A 17,549-nucleotide genomic window follows, 5' to 3' on the forward strand; every position below is an offset into this window, starting at 1 on the left:
CAGTTTAGGTAACTAGCACCGGGTGAAAAATGTGTTTCAAAATCGTGGGATAAAGATTTTGGAAAAATAAATAAATGTAATTATGTTTATTTTAATTTATTTGGTTGCCTTTAAGTGAAATGTTCTCAAACACAAATGTTTTTTTTTTTACAAGATATCAGTGCCAAATGTTGGTAATCAGTGGTCTAGATCTAGGATACAAAAATCTGGCATCAGGCATCAAAACACCTAACCTCTTCAACTGACCCAAAACTTTTTTACATCATACTGGCTTTTTAAAATCAGACATTATATTGTGAGGTTTTATCTCCCATATCAGACTTGACTTAAAGGGGAAGACCACCCATTTTCAATATTGAACTATGTCATTAATATACCTTAGAGGAGTTGTGTGGAAATAGAAAAAAGGTTCCCCCCCCTTCTGTGTTGCCTAGAACTGGAGGATTGATTTTGGGGTTTGTATTGTAAAGTACAACTTGATGACATCACACCGTTGTACTTTACAATACAAACCCCAAAATCAATCCTCCAGTTCTAGGCAACACAGAAGAGGGGGAACTTTTTTTTATTTCCACACAACTCCTCTAAGGTATATTAATGACATAGTTCAATATTGAAAATGGGTGGTCCCTTTAAGTTCTGTATATTCAGACATTTCATTTCAAAAACAAAACAAGAACACTTTGGCCCTCACACTTCTTTCTCATATTCTCTTTAGACGTTTCAGTGGAGGATCTCCAGGGTGGTGGAGCCGGCAGTGTCCTTGTCCAAAGAGAAGGCCTTCTCTATCGCTGCAGCGCTGCCCATGCCTTACTACGGCTCCCTGATGGATGACCTGTCCAGTGGATGCCTCCGCGGCGATGAGCGCATCCCCTTCAGCCAGAGTGAATACAGCGCACAGCAGACGGCACAGCAGCTCACACTGTTGCAGCAGGTTAATCCAACAGTCAATCGAACTAATGCAGGGGTCTTCAATGTTTTCAGTCCAAGGGCCCCTTGAGAGAGAGAAGAAGCAGGGACCCCCACAACCTGTTAATAGATTCCATATAGTTTCATCTTTTGATAGCACAATCATCAGTGTATTTTGGAATCATGTCAATTTGTGTTTTCAGATATTTAACCACTTGAACCGTCAATACTTAAAAACTTGACCTTTCAATCTGTACTTAGTCTGCTCATTTCCCCCTCTACACAAAAGCTCTTTGCCGATAATAGCGGCTCGCACTGCGAGGCGTTGTGAGCTTGTAGATCGGCTATTTTTGGCTAAAGTTCTCAGAATATGGAATCTAGGGTTTAAAATTAAGTGGTAAATATAAAACAGGAGAAAACTAAGTTTCTATCACACAAAGATTTGGAGGACCCCCTGTAGTAACTCCGAGGACCCCCTGTTGAAAACTAATGACTTTTTTCGATAAAAAAGATTCAATAATTGAATAAATTAATAATCGATAAATACTTGATCCCTATTTTGAGCATGTTATTACTGTATAAGTGAATCTCAAAGGATTAGCAAAGATATTGAAAAAGCTGATCTGCAAGCTCACAACTTGTTGGATTTTCGCATGACACCGTTGCGCGACAAGGTAATGATTAAGTGGTTAAGTGATTATTTTGGTTCTCGGTTATTTGATTAATTAAAAAAGCCATCAACAGAATAATTGCTAAGAAATGTATATTTGCTCCCTTACTTGTATTTGCACAAGCATAGGCCAACCCAGAACGGGCAGCTAAACTGATAATCCAGTTTATTATACAATGGTCACAGTTAATCCTGATAGTACACAAACATACATTATGATGGATATATTCACAGGAATCACTTTTCTCATAATCACTTTTAAAGTGCTGTTGCTTGTGTTCAACACTAGAGGGAGACATACCCCTATGAAGAAGTACATTTTAATTTAGTGAGTCACCGCTAGCTGGCATGTTGCTCTCCTGTGCACTTGAATGACTTGAGGTGAAGTTAATATTAAAATATGTCTTAACAGGACATTTTCCAAGGCTGTCACCCAGTTCACTTCCTCAACTCGAGAAGTCAAGGAGTCAAAGAAAAGGTTTTGAGTCCAAACAAGTGAGTACAGACAACTTGCTTTGCATGCACGCACACACACACACACACACACACACACACACACACACACACACACACACACACACACACACACACACACACACACACACACACACACACACACCAGGGTTTCCGCTAGGCATTTTTGGGGCCGGCCACCTTGGCCGGCAGGATTATATTTAACCGGCCAATCAATTAATTTATCGGCCATATTATATTGAACGTCACATACGTGTTTGCAGATGAGATAGGCTACTGTATCTGCATGGTGCACCGTGCACCCAACTGATTACACCATTTTATGTTTGCGCTGGGCTTCCTTCCTCTTTATCACAGATGCAATTGCAATATGTTCCAACAAAATAATATCCTAACTATCTACTTATGTAGAGGTATCGCTTGCCAAAAAAAAGAAGTGAATAGGTTAAAGTGGGTGCGCAACTCAAGCGAACCATTTGCGCGCCCTGCCACACAGTGGCCAACAAATCAATAAGTTAATAGTATATGATTTTGGCTTCACGTCTCATTAAACCTTTTACACACATTTGTTTTATTTTGTTAATGTTATGTTATGATGGCGCAAGGAAGGTTGACTTGCCTCTGTTGCTTTGACCACGATGGCATCACATCCATGCGATCATAAAGTCATGTGCATGCTTGTATAATATCCATGATTCCACAGAGTTCGGGTCCCTTTTTTATTATCGTCTACTGGGTCCAGCTTGATTACCTCAGAACCCCAGTTCTGTTCTGATTATAACACTAAACCCACGCTGATTGTTACAAGGTGCTGGAACTGTCAGCTGTGAAACGTGATGTGTGCTTCTCCGTAAGGCTGTGTGCGTGTCTAAAATAGCAGACATACAAGCTCACAGCGCCGCGCGTTTCGCCTTGTTGTGAGCTTGAAGCTCTGATATTTCCAATGCACAGCGCAGTAGAGATGGGATTTATGGCTCTTTGAAGTGAGCCGGATCTCTGGGATCCGTTCCTTTCAAAGAGCTGTTCAAAAGACTGGCTCATTCTAGCTCACAATGCTATCGTTCATTTCAAAGAGCCGTTCAAAAGACTCGATTCGTTCGCGAACGTCCCACCACTACAGCGCAGCATGAAGCAGCAGCAGTGGCGGTGAGCTCCGCTGTCGTCAGACAGACTCACAGAACATGATACAAATTTAAAATTATGATAGGTTTTAATGGTTGTAGCTTTACTACTTTAAACAAATAATTATGTGTATAATAAGATTAAATGATAAAATAGCCTAAGAGATATTTACCCAGCCGGCCACGGTGGCCGGTGGACTTTATAATTACCGGCCAATTAAACATTTAACCGGCCAATGGCCGGTAAATACCGGCTAACGGAATCTCTGACACACACACACACACACACACACACGCACACACACACACACACACACATTTAGTATTCATGATTAAGAATATTTATGTAATTTACTAATCTACCATGCCAAATATATTTTTTTCCCTTGTCCCTAGTTTAAGCAGTGGGGGATGTTCTGTTAAGCTTTTCTGTCATGGTCCTGCATATTATATTACTCACATTTATGACCTAGGAGTACCCTTCACGATGAAATGGTTCCAAAATGTGTAGATGTGCATCAAAATCAATTTACGGTACCCATTTGACCCCTATGTCTGTCAGAAAACTATAATTGGACATAGATATTAAATCCCCTTGAAATCCCAGATTTTCCCTTTTCCTTTGAATCTACAGGTATTTGAATTTGTTGATTGGTGACATCTATAATTGTCAAGATTCTGTGCTCTGTTGCTTAATTGAAAACATACAACCACAATGGAAACAAGTCCTCAATTATTATTTGTATTACTCTACCTCCATGCCGTTTACATTTTTGTATACATAAAGTATTCAGTCAATACAGTTTTTTAACATATATATGTTTGAAACCTTTTAACATCACAAACCTTGTATGGGGGTCCCTGGCACAAAATATTTTCAGGTGGGGTCCGCGACCAGATACATTTAAATTTGGGCGTCTAAATGGCTAAACTATATTGAATCCTGGCTTTCCCATCATCAGGAATGTGTCTCAGCGCATCCGCCCACCAGAGGGCACCAGTCTGTTTCTGTGCGAGGGGACAGGAGGAGACAGCCACCTCCAGCGGCTGCTCACATATGCAGACAGTGTCACCAACTGGATCTCTGCAGAGATAGTCATCTGTGACACTGTCAAGGTGAGATCAAATCTGCCAGACGAGAGCTGGTTCCACAAGCAATTCTGTGCTCTGGTGGTAATGGTCACACGCAATACAATCTTACGTTTGAATTTATATTGTGAGAATGTACAAATCTAAGGAAAAAAGGACACTTTTTGGTTACATTTGTACAATAGCAGATATATAAATGGGATGAATGAACACAGATACTTGTATTTTATTGTGTATACAGTAAGAGATACCTGTGCTTTCCGAATAAAAACATCCCATTGTTCAATCTGATGTGAGGTGATCAATAATATGATGTTGGGGGAATAAAATGTACATTCCTTATTCAACATGATATGTGATATTGACATTTTGGGAGAAATACACATGAGTCATAGGGTATTTTTGCAGCACTTTATTCCTGATCTCTTCTCATCAGAACAATGGGTTTGAGGTTGAAAATCCCTTAAAATAAACACTGGATTGTGTACAGTAGGCACAATTTGTCTTCCTATATCTCTCCTAGATCTCATATGTCCTCTGTTTTGTTTACAGACACAAGTGGCTTTGCTGAGCAAGTTCCTGCTGATTGGCAAACACTGCTACGAGTCGAGGAACTTCGCCACAGCCATGCAGATCCTCAGAGGCCTGGAGAATGTGATTGTCAGACAGTTACCAGTAAGGCTGCGGAAAATAAATTGCTTCTCACAAAACAATCCGGAATGACAAATCATGAATTCCAGTGCCCCCGAGCTACGTATTGTGTGTGATGAGACTATAGTTAATGTCCTCCTCAAATGAGATCCATATTAACATTAATAGCGAGCACTGATGCAGCACGGGTGGCCACAGGCTGGACACCCTTGAGCGCCGCAGGCCAGGTGCAGCCCAGTGAATTAGCTTCTTCTGAAATGTATTCACCAGGATTTATTAAGTATCTGTATGGCAGTTTCTCTCTTGACACTGTCTTGCCTCCATCTCTCCCTTCCATTGGGGCGGCTGTGGCTCAGGAGGTAGAGCAATCCAATATTCTGCGGGTCGGCCGTTCGAATCCTGTCTCTTCCTGTCCACATGTCCTTGGGCAAGAAACTGAACCCCACATAGCCTCCAATGAGTCGTCGTTGTTAGCTTTCCACCATTGGTGTGGGAAGTGAGAACGCTGGTGTCGACTGTTCACCTCTTCACCTCCCAATGTATGAATGAATGAACCATTGTAAAGGCTTTGAGTACTTAGAAAAGCGCTATAAAAAATGCAATTCTTTATGAATGCCCACTGCGTTGTTGTGTGTACTCGTCAACCCTCAGTCTGTGCAGGGCCTTGATGAGGTACTTAATATTAATGTCAACGTGCAAGGCCTCAAGAAACGTGTTGTGGAATACTATGACAAAATTCACACCTTTCAATCTGATGTGACATTAAAAAAATATATACGATTATGGAGCGATGGAGTGGTCTGTTTTGTCAAAACCGTGCGTGCATCTGTGCACGAGAGCTGTGTGCTCATTTGCTTTTTATCTTTATAAAAAATTAAGTGCTACATTTGTTCTATTTGTCTCTGATATTGTATATAAGTTGTAAGTTAATACCGATCTGTCATCTGTTCTAGAAATGTTTCTTCATGAGGACAAATTTTGTTTTAACCCATTTAGACCTGCTATTTTTGAATAATCATGAACATTTGTGCAAGTCTTTGAATATTTTTGACGTGAGTCTATAAACGTTTTCTAAATCCTTCTTCTAAATCAGTGGTTCTCAAACCTTTTCATGTCAAGGACCCCCAAAATTACATGTATTTGGACGTGGACCCCCATCTCAAAATATGTTGTTCCAGGGATCACCCAGAAGCAAATATTTGAGTTACAAATGTTCGCTTTTGAAAAGATATATTCAAAGAATAGCAAAACAAATCTTGATTTTTCAAAAAATAGCAGATATACAAGCTTGCAGTGTGAGCTTGTATATCTGCTATTTTTCAATAGCTAAAGCATTAAATAATTCTAGGCCTAAATGGGTAACAGGTAACATGCATATGCATTCACACATGTGCGTTTACTCATGCTTGCAGAATGGTCCCGTCTGGATGAGGTCACATAATTACACAGTCCAGCCCATGACCTAAAATGATTTTGACACTCCTGAGCTTGTAGGTTTGGGTCCTGTAAAGAAGGGTCCTCAAATAGCCTATGAAAATGAAGGCACCCATCTGAACCGAATAAGGGACATTTCCATATTTCTATCTGAAGGCTGCTTATATTCATAGACTTTTGCTTTGTATTTGAGCTGTATAATTAGTTTCCATTTTGTGGCTAAATGAAATTACTAAATTAAACTTCCTCCTGTCTCCCTGCAGGCTTGGAAACATCTGCCTGGCAAAGTGTGTGAGATCCTAGAGGAGCTGCGAGCTGTGCAGGTATGTGTGTGTGTGTGTGTGTGTGTGTGTGTGCACGCACATGTGCATGTGTGCGTGCACACTTCCTTGTGTTTTTCTCCAGATAGGCTGGACTTGGCACATAATGTTCCGCTGAGCTGGAGGGCAGACAACAAAATAAAAACAGCTTGGAGTGTTCTCACTGTGTGCTACAGGCCCACAGCTAAACCCGTCCCTGAAAGCCAGGTCTCCTTGAATTTCATAACACCCCGAAATGATTTCTTATGTTTGGCGTAAATGTGACAAACACGATAGGAGGTTGCAGTGGTTGGATTGCTTTTACCAGTTGGCTTTGTGAAAACAGACTGCTCTCTTGTCTCTCCCTGCCAATGCCTGAGATTTCAAATTCGTCATGTTTCTCTTCTTTCTCACCTTGTCAGAGAGTTGTGAATTCCCCTTCTTCACCATCACTGAGATGAGACACATGCGTTTTCCATTCGACATGCTGAATTCTCATCTCAAATGGTGTGGAAATGGGAAATATTTCTTCTGTCCCTTGGCGTTTCTTCCTGAACTCAAAAGTAGTACTAAGCGTAGCACACCTGAACCATTGATATGCTGAAAGGGACATTCCTATGCTAATATGCATTGTGCACTCCTCCCCTCATATGATTCTCCAGGGTTCACATTCAAATCAGCAAGGCTGAGTGTGAATGGACGTCGGACAGTGTGAATGGCTGTTTTTGTATGAGTTTTCTAACTCAATAGCCCATCAAGATCGACTTGTCATTCCAAAAGACATGATTGCCCTCATCACATTTGAGCTAGAACATCAACATTCTGGGCATTCCTTCTCTGTCCATTTGTTTTTCTGCCCTAATATCCTATAAGCAGAAATGGCCAAAAACGTTACATTATATTTTCAATCTCTAATGTGTCACACAGTAAAATTGCATTTGGACATTGGGAGCTACATTAACACTCTGGATTTTACAGTGCAGGAATACTAATAGTGTGTACAAATAATAAGATTAACCCACGCCACCCCCCACCCATCATTACACAATAAATCCAAACACCCATCTTCTATCTCTACCCTCCCATTCCTCCCTCCCCATAAAGTTAATGTTGTAATCAACTTATATAAATGTGTCTGCGATGCTAAGCAAGTCCATAACTAGAAATAAACACTGTTCAAAATGTAAACTGTGTCTATGCTGCATCTCCTAGTCCCAAAGCTTGCACAAAACATGCAAATATAAACTTCAAGATATTAATCCCAGACAGAGCATGCAATATTATAAAAAGGAATGTTGACAGACCAAAGATAAGCCATACTATGTCATCTATAAATGTAAAGATTAACAGCTCTTGGATGCATAACCTGTGGACATGGATTGACTAGAACACCCTACATGTGTTCTCAAAGAGATTTTCAGTTAGGAATAACAGGAGTTGAACACACAACCTGAGCATCTTCAGCCAAGTGCTTAACACACTGAGTTACCGACTTAGTGCTGGACAACGTGTTCTTGTTCAAATTTTGTTTTTTTTTTATCTGGAAATTGGTTCTCGAAACTGACATTTATATATGAGCCAAGTGTGGAACACACACAGACAGACAGACCGACTGAACGACCGACTGGCTGCACTCACACTGGCACGTTAAAAGAACGATCCTCTCGACTTCAAGTTGTTACTTTTATGTGATGCTGCGTAGCTACATGTTTAAACATGGTGTTTGCTTTGTTGAGATTGCTTTGTTGGGAGGAACTTATAATATTGCATTTCACTGTCAGTTTGTTGATTTTACCACACTTGCACCCCACATTTCCATTTTGTGCAGCTATTTGCCATGAACCAACAAACAGTTGAATAAACAAACATATTACACCATCACATGCTGGCAGGAGTTTTAGAAGAGAGAGCAGAGTTTAACCTATCCAGGTATTTTACAAACGTTACAGTAAAATCCTCAGTGTTCATTTAAAGCCGGAGTCTTCAACGTATTCACGCCAAGGTCCCCTTAGTTGAGAGAGAGATGAAGCAGGGACTCCCACAACCTTATCATAGATTCCATATGGTTTCAACGTTAGACAGCACAATCATCAGTGTATTTTGGATTCATGTCAATTGGTGTTTTCAGATATTTAACCACTTGAACCGTCAATACTTAATAAACTTGTCCTTTCATTCTGTACTTAGTCTGCTCTTTTCCCCATCTACTAAAAATAGAGGAAATTGCCGATCTACAAGCTCAAAACGCCTCGCAGCTTGTAGATCTGCTATTTTTGGCTAAAGTTCTCAGAATATGGACGCTATCACAAAAAGATTTGGTGGCCCCCCTGTAGTAACTCTGAGGATCCCCTGATTTAAAGTGTGTACAAATGACTAAAGATCCAAAACGCGCTTTGACTCTGAGCACAGAATCATTCACAGTGTTCATTTATCCAATTGTAACACTGTTCAATTAGCACCCATTTTATAGTCAGAATCAGATCCAAAACAGAACCGGCTAACAGAACCTGCTCTCTTTAGGTGTTTCTAAAGAGTGATGACCTGTGTCTGATGGGAGGGGAGCAGGTGAGGAGGAGACCCACCCTGCCCTCGGCACACATCTTGGCCATGCACATCCAGCAGTTAGAGATAGGAGCCTTCACCCTCACCACTGGAGCATACAAGTGGACCAAGCTCAGGTGAGGGGAAAGCCACAGCTATTTTAGAGCTGCGGTGTGTGCGTCATGCATCGGAATAGCATCGCTTACCATTCTTTTCTCCTCTCCCCTTATACTTACTATCATTACAGCGTCTTACATTCCTGTGTTTGAAGCTTGATTTTAAAGATGGATAAACATACCAATAGAGTGGCGCCATAACATATTTGGGTGCATTTGTACACAATGCTAGAATCTAATCTTATCCGATTTCAGAGTGCTCTGAAATCAAACTTAATTTCCCATTTTGCCTTACACAAGTAATTATGTTCAAATATTCTTTTCATGAGTATATCAAGTAACACTTTTTTGTCAGAAATGGCCTAAATGGGTTTCAGAAATGTAATGAATTCATTCACAGTAATTGACAATGCAGTTTGTATGCCATCAATTAGTAGTGGAGCCGGGGCGGAGCAGCGTCCCCACAGCTGATCATGCACCCGCATATGCACAGGCGTGCACATCACATGCATGCCCGCGAGAATGCGATCAACTTACTTTGAACAACAACAGTTAGCACCTACATGGCTGCTTTGCATAAACATAGATGAACTGTGTTCAACTCCAGTCAGAGTAGTTGATGAGGGGATCATCATGAGGGGATCATCGTTCACTCCTCTGTGGAATTAATTACATTAACAATAGAAAGGTAAATGGCTGCCCTTTGTCCTCAGATTGAGTGGAGATAATCCTTCATTCCTGACCAGTTCTTATTGTCTGCTGTTTGTGATAGGGAATCATTGTGAATCACCCACTTTTGTTAGATTTAGCCCTTATGCATGATACGCTAAATGAGTCAGACTTAGAATCGTTATAAATACGTATGTCAGCAAACTTTTTTGTGAATAAAAAAATTGTTTGTCTGATCTTTATGGTAGAGTATGTTAAAAATGCAATACAACTAATACAATTAGGGTGGCTGAATTTGGTGTCCCAGCTCTTCTATTGAGACATTTTGCATCTGTGTCTAGGTTGGACACAACCTTTGATGATCCTATTTCTGGAGGTAAAAATTCAATTGTGACTCAAAATGATTTCAAACCCAAACAGCAGACACTGTACAAAAAGAGCTGGCCAGCAGAATGAAGGATTATCTCCCCTCAATCAGAGGACAAAGGGCAGTCGTTTAACTTCCTATTCTTCATGCAATTAATTCCACAGAGTAGGAATGAACGATGATGCCCCTCATCAAGTACTCAGACTACAGTTGACAGTAGGATCACACCTTTGACATGATCCTATTTCTAAAGGTCAAAATTCAATTTAAAAGTCTCAATTTAATTAGCTCAGTGGTAAATATGTCAGTACTAATATAGAGGAACCGGGTTCAAATCTGAGGTAGAACAGGAAAGTTACATTAACTAATAATGTATTTTACTGTTAGAAAAAACAACAAGTTAAATAAAAACTCAAATTAACTACGGTAACTAAAAAGAAATATAAAATAATTAAATATAAAACCTCATTATCTGTTGGAATACGGTATTTCAAAACTGCATGCACATGCGCATGATGCCATTAAAATAGCACCCCAGCTAAAATAATCCCCATTACACCGCTGTCGACCATTCTCGAATTAGACTTTGATTACATTTTTTGACAATAATATTCCCACCACCGATGGAGGGTGCTGCAGCTCTTGAGTTTTTTGTGTGTCAACATGACATGGCATTGTACTCTTATTGTGTCATTCTTGCATTACATTCAGCCTCTTCCATTTTATGTTATGACTCACTCACTCTCCCCAGTTTAAACAGCATAAAGGACAGTCACATTCCTGTGTGCTGATAAACACGCCCTGTGTCCTAGACTAGTACTGACACAAAATGTCACTCCAGTAATAACTCAAGATGAGATAAACTGAAGATTAACTTTCTCCTCACACACACACACACCCCCGCATGTCCAACTGAAACAAAGTCAGGCCAATAGTGGCCGTGAGGACACGTTCCCCTATGTCCTTCTCGCTCACTCCAATATGGCTGACCAGATGCTGAGGGTCATGGCACGTGGCGCCGGTGTGGTAATGGGATAGTGGCATCCAGCTCTGCTCCAGATGGTGCCCGTGATGATGGGGTGAGATTGGTAAAGAGATTGCAAGGCCAGATGCTGCGAGGCATAGTTTTTCTCCAGATGCCAGGGTCAGGAGACATAGCTGGTAGGAGGCAGAGAGGCACAGCTGGTTATTGCTATAGCCGGGTTTGCATTGGCACTCTCCAATGTGTGGGTGGGTGGGTGGAGGTGGGGGTGACACTGAAGTGAAATCAGACTGGAGTTTTGCTTCATCCCTTGTTCTGTGTTTTATCTGGCTTCTCCTTCTGACGCAGAAAAATCCTCAGCATTACACTTTCTCTGAATGTGAACCTAATTGACCTGTAAGGGTCCTAGTCAGTGCTGTGTTCTACCTGTCATGTGGGTATACGCACTTATGCAGTATGCTGTGAAGACATTTTTTTGAAAAAGAGTATGCCCTTGTGAACCTTTCAAAGTAGCGTATCTGATAGGCATTATGCACTGGAGTATGCGCTGGCCACACAAATATCTGTGGATCATGGATTATAGTATGCCCTAAAAAAAAGTCTAGAACACACCACTGGTCCTAGTGGTCAAGGTACCTCGCGATGCTCTTGGCATGGACACATATGGGTTCGTTTTGGGTCCATTTGCAGATTTTGCACACTCTAAGAGTTATACATGGATTAAATTAAGTTTATTTGTCACATAATCATGAGTAAAATTCATTGGTTTCGGCTTCTTGACATTATAGCAACAAAGACAAATTTCAAATGGCAATTCTCCTTTGTTTCTGTCATCTCTTTCTCATTTGTTCTGTGCCCACGCCACTTCCTTATCTCTCGTGTCATTCATCCTGTGTTCAAGGAGCATAGCGAAGGTTGTGAGTCAAGTGCACGCGTTCCAGGAGACTGCGTACCCCTACAGCCCTGACCGTGAACTACAGGCCTACCTGCGGCACCGCATCTCCAACCTCAGTACTTGCGACGTTCACCTCTTGGCAGCGGACAACGATGCCAACTTCCAGCAGTCCACTGAACGACACACGCGGAGGATCCAGGACACACTGAGGAGGGTCAAGGCTACCTTCCAGTGAGCCATGAAACCCCATCCCCCACAGCCAGTCGATTGGAGCTCCAATGCCAGGCAAAGACCCTCTTAAGCAGACAAACATCTTTTGATGTTAAATAATTTTGTATTGTTTTTCAGACGGCCCCCAGCTTTAGCTTTAGCAAATAGTGTTGGTTTAAACACACAGGTAAACTTTGACCTCACATTATCTCAACCATGACCTAGCCCCAGTGTCATTTTTACAGTAAGTATTTTTTTAACACTTTAAACCTGGCTTCCCTATCATTCCCGATGCAACATGTTGTGAGAACATTGAAGTTTAGAACATTTTCACCTAACTATAACAACATGCCCAAAATAGGGATGCCAGGTTGAAAGTGGCTTAGTCTTATTTACAAAGAAAAGATCTGCCTGTAACGGCCGCAGATCAAGCTCACGTGTCAGAATGCAACGCTTTGTGAGCTTGTAAATCGACTTTTGAATAGGGCTCAAGTGGTTAAAACATTTCATTCATACAAGTGGAAAAGGTACTGCTTGTAGGGGTCATTTGAGATCATCGTACCTAGATAATTTTCATTCTGGCCTGACCCAGTGATTTCTTTATATCAAATCCTATAAATAGATGATAAGATCTTCATATAGTGATGCTACCTGGGCTTAACCTGTCTACATTCTTAAATATAATAGAGCTTTAACTTTTAAACCTTTGCAAAAGTCTTATTGGATGTTGCTTTGATGTCTGACAGAAACATGGAAATCCAAATGCAGGACTTTATTCACCATATAGCTTGTGCTTCTTCACCTGTCTTATAGCCCACAACTCTTAGTTTACCCAATTTGGTTAACAATTACATCCATATGAAGAGATTCAGACATCCATTCTGTTTAAACACACACAGCTAACAGATATCGATAAATAATGTGTATTTATTGTGGCTAGTGTGATACAAAGGGCAAAGGCTTATTGTGTAAATAGGCCTACTAGCATTTCAGAGGTTTTGATTTAACATGAGGTATCGGTGTGCATAATGTTATTTGATCAAGTTCAAGTACAGTATATGTTAAGTCTATTTTTCTATTTCTGGTCTATTTTTCTTCTGTAGCCTACTCTCCTCCCATGGCATGCCTATGCTATGAAAGTGTTCTGGATTTAGCCAAATAAATTACATTTCATACAAGCAGCGTTTATCTGTTCATTTGTTTCAATGGTGGGCTGACCTTCAAAGATTATGTGCACGAGCCTGTGTGTGTGTGTGTGTGTGCGTGTCTCAGTGGTGGAAAATATCAGAGTACATTTACTGTACTACATTTTGGGGGTATTTGTGTTTACTTAAATATACCCAATACTTTTACTTCTACCCCACTACATCTCGGATCCAAATATTGTAGGTTACTTTTACTCCACTATATTTATTTGAAACTTGATTTACTTGTTGCTTTGTAGATTTTGATTAGGCCTATTACCAAACATACAGTAACCACTTCAGCCCTACAGTATGCATTTCGGAATTCGGCCATTTGAAAATGGCCAATCTACATTTTAAAAGATGTTTAGGCCTATACATGAAATGGGACATTCTGCATAATGAGTAGCCCACTTTTACCTTTGGAACTGTACTATGCCAGAAATGTTTCTCCATCGCAGACTGCATCACAGTATCGATACTTTCACTCAGTAAAGAATGTGTGTAGGCCTTTTTCCACCGTGTGTGTGTGTGTGTGTGTGTGTGTGTGTGTGTGTGTGTGTGTGTGTGTGTGTGTGTGTGTGTGTGTGTGTGTGTGTGTGTGTGTGTGTGTGTGTGTGTGTGTGTGTGTGTGTGTGTGTGTGTGTGTGTGTGTGTGTGTGTGTGTGTGTGTGTGTGTGTGTGTGTGTGTGCGTGCGTGCGTGCGCGCCCTCTCGCACGCTTTCTCTCCCCTGTCTGACTGACTCTGCATCCGACAGAAACCGCAGCAGGCACGGAGGAGGAGGTGAGGAAATAGGCGCGGTGTGGAGGCCACTTCCCTGGAGTCCTCGTCACCAGCCGGCGGTGGATTATGTTATTATCTTGCGGGATCAGCGCCCATCTTCAAAGCATCCGAGATAAAGGCCGCCAAAAGACCAAGGGCCTCTTACAACAACAGATCACCGCGATAAAGGCAGAGATTCAACGTAGCCTTATCGCCATTGTCATAGCTAAGCATCAGTTTAGTACTGCCTTTGTCCCTTGGCTGCGGGGTGCAGAGCTACTAAAAGGCTCTCAACCCCTTGTAGTTTGCTTGGTGTCACCTAATCTGTTGGTGGTTCGTGGCTTTGGTTTCTGAAAGAGGGCGGCCACGGAACGTTTTTATCATGTGAATAATAGTAGCCTACTTTATGAACCTGTCCTGTGCGTCAGTGCTTCTCAAACTGTTTCATGTCAAGGACCCCCAAATTGACACTAAATATTATGCCAGGCAGGGACCCCCATAAGAGAAGATTTTACGGCTCTAGCAGTGATTCACAGTAATTTTAATTTCACGGACCCCAGTTTGATATGCATTTTAGGCTACAGATCCTTATTAAATGGCATTTCCACGGCCCTAAGACCCCAATCTATAACGTAAAGTCGATGTTAATTTAACTCAGAGACAGAGAGTGTATGCTATCTATCATTTCGCTGGGGACCCCCTGGAACTCCCTCAAGGACTCCTGGGGGTCCCCGGACCCCACTTGCAAAACCAATGCTGTGCGTAAAACTGATGCGGCGACCATGTATTCGCCATTGTGCGCTTTCGAATTATCATTGTCTTTGCATATTTACATTTGAACTGGCCGACAATCAGGCCTAATGTTGTTGCTACTGTAATGCCTTTGATCTTCACTGTCCCAAACGCTGGCTGTTGTTGGCTACTGGCGCCAGTGCCCACCGGGGCATTGGAGACGTGTCAATACTAGAACAGGAACTGTATTGTGCTTATACTACTTTATTCTCCATTTGATTGCACAAGCGTCGGGAAACAGAATGTGTTGGTTTAGGAAGAGACAGTCAAGCCTGATTCCTACAACTTTATGACAGAGCATAAATTAGTCTCTATTCGCATTCTGAGGACAACTTGTCTGGCCAGCGTTTCGTGTTAAACTGCAGGATTTGATTAGAATCAGAATGCATTTATTATTTTTATTGCCAGGTAGACTTGTTTGTGTCGGTGAGGTCGGTGCACCACCTACACTGAAAAAAAAGCAACATAAACACATGCACATGCAAAATTAAAAGATAGACAGATAAGTAGGGATAACGCCTGCACAAATTAGGCCTAATGTTGACGTACTAGCCTATATCTTATCATTCATTGCTAGTGTAGTGACATTTTCCATTTCTACAACTCTGTCTACGTAGTTGTATCCCTTTTATAATAATTGGTCTGTCCATGTTGGCATCGATGGCCATTTAGCCTATACAGCTTTAAAATACTTTTCTTAATACATTCTTAATTAGACCTCGTCTTTACTTATGAAAAGGTTACCTGACATTTAACGTTCATTAGAAATGGACACAAACTGAGACTCAAAATCATAAGCCTATTTGTGTTTACACATTTTCTTCGTGGCTAGACTGTGTGATTATTAGGCCTCTGCACTGTCATGAAAGTCATGATTCAGTCGGCGGGGCCACAGTCAGTTTCAGGACAAATGTATGAGCTCAAGGGATTCTCACAGACCGAGTGGCGCCAGGTCTTCACACACTCACAGGATATGTAAAGCCTGCAATAACGAGCCATTAGCCCCCTAATCAGTGAATCGATCAGACGTTAACACCTCTTTACAATTGCAAATTTTAGAGAGGGCCTGGCCTATAAAAGCGGCCCTGGGTCCAGGGGCTTCCTCACACAACTCTCTGACGCTCACTGGATACAGAGGTCACTGACCAGCACTGATACACAAACCGCAAACATGGTGAAAATATTCTCCGTTGACTGGATGGCCCAGAGCCACTCCAACACCAACAGCACGCCGAAAGCAGAGGACCAAGGAGCGATCGATAACACTCCAAGCCAAAGACCCCATGTTTCATGCATGGTGCAGCCTCGTCAACCGACCACTTATGAGAAGGGTTACCTGCAGCGGAAGCCGAAAACATCTCAACACAGCAACCATTGGGAACCTAACATGAGCTCGTCGCCTCTTCGTGCAACAAGCTGTTCGTCACCGTTGAATTTCAGAGTTTCTGAGATCAGCGGGTACTCGTCTGGTTACGAGAGCGAAGCCGCGTCCTCGGAGTGTCCCTCCGTGGAGGAGAGCACCGAGGTGGACAGCCTGGACACGGATGCGGCCCAGCGTCGCGTGCGCACAAAGTTCTCCGCGGAGCAGATCAACAGACTGGAGAGGATCTTCAACAAGACCAAATACCTTGATGCCGGGGAGAGAATAAAGACCGCAGAGAAGCTGAAGCTGTCTGAAACTCAGATCAGGACGTGGTTCCAGAACAGGAGGATGAAGCTTAAACGGGAGGTGCAGGATTTCCGATCTGAATTCCTCGCTCCGGCGATGTTCCAGGCCGTGCCCCAGATTCAGTACCCCGGCCTCGGCGGACAGCGACTCCAATACGTCGCCAACATGAACATGACCAACCAGGCGTTCTACCCTGCCATGGTCCCCCAATTCCCCATGCAACAACACATGGTTTCACACCATCCCACGCACGTTATGATGGCGCATAACCCCCTTTTCTACTAAAGACTTTGCCTTTGCCTAATGAACATTTCAGCGACTCAAACACTTAGAATTCGAAGAAAGTGCAATCCCTACTTTTTTTTAAAGGAGATTACCTTTATTTTTTTTATATGTAAAGCTGTACAGAAATACAAATGTCTATTGATCATTGAATAAAAACATATATTTTATTGCAATACTCGTTTCTCTACTCGTTTCTTTAGGATAGGTTGTTGTTATTATTATTACGCCTATTATATTCAGACTGGGTGAAGGTCTAAGCTGCTTCAAACTATTCCATGATTCTACTGAGATGGTTGAGAAAAGCAGGCATTATCTATTATTATTACATGATTAGGTGAACATAGACTTAAATAGACCATTTAAGTCAAGCACATCAGACAACAGATGGGTATGTTATCTCAGTGACATGGGATTAGTGATCAGGACATT

The 17,549-nt window shown here is 41.8% G+C and overlaps 2 protein-coding genes across 2 annotated transcripts in view; both read left to right on the forward strand.

The window, feature by feature from the left end:
* The window catches only part of kndc1 (kinase non-catalytic C-lobe domain containing 1), a gene marked incomplete at both ends in the record, with an annotated part of 57,733 nt that extends 45,281 nt beyond the window's left edge, over nucleotides 1–12,452 (forward strand). The window contains 7 exons of the mRNA XM_080740604.1: nucleotides 719–934; nucleotides 1,992–2,074; nucleotides 4,113–4,290; nucleotides 4,816–4,938; nucleotides 6,612–6,671; nucleotides 9,168–9,325; nucleotides 12,224–12,452. Coding sequence (XP_080596730.1) covers nucleotides 719–934; nucleotides 1,992–2,074; nucleotides 4,113–4,290; nucleotides 4,816–4,938; nucleotides 6,612–6,671; nucleotides 9,168–9,325; nucleotides 12,224–12,452 — 1,047 coding nt within the window. The remainder of the gene's footprint in view (nucleotides 1–718; nucleotides 935–1,991; nucleotides 2,075–4,112; nucleotides 4,291–4,815; nucleotides 4,939–6,611; nucleotides 6,672–9,167; nucleotides 9,326–12,223) is intronic.
* Nucleotides 12,453–16,337: 3,885 nt separating this feature from the next.
* LOC308297189 (homeobox protein vent1-like) lies at nucleotides 16,338–17,120 on the forward strand (the record flags this gene model as incomplete). The annotated part of the gene is made up of 1 exon (XM_080740605.1): nucleotides 16,338–17,120. One exon carries the CDS (start codon nucleotides 16,338–16,340, stop codon nucleotides 17,118–17,120), a length of 783 nt encoding a protein of 260 aa, XP_080596731.1.
* Between the last annotated feature and the right edge of the window lie 429 nt (nucleotides 17,121–17,549).

This window comes from Nannobrachium achirus (genome assembly GCF_963921795.1).
Source record: "Nannobrachium achirus genome assembly, chromosome: 13".
Taxonomy (NCBI): domain Eukaryota; kingdom Metazoa; phylum Chordata; class Actinopteri; order Myctophiformes; family Myctophidae; genus Nannobrachium; species Nannobrachium achirus.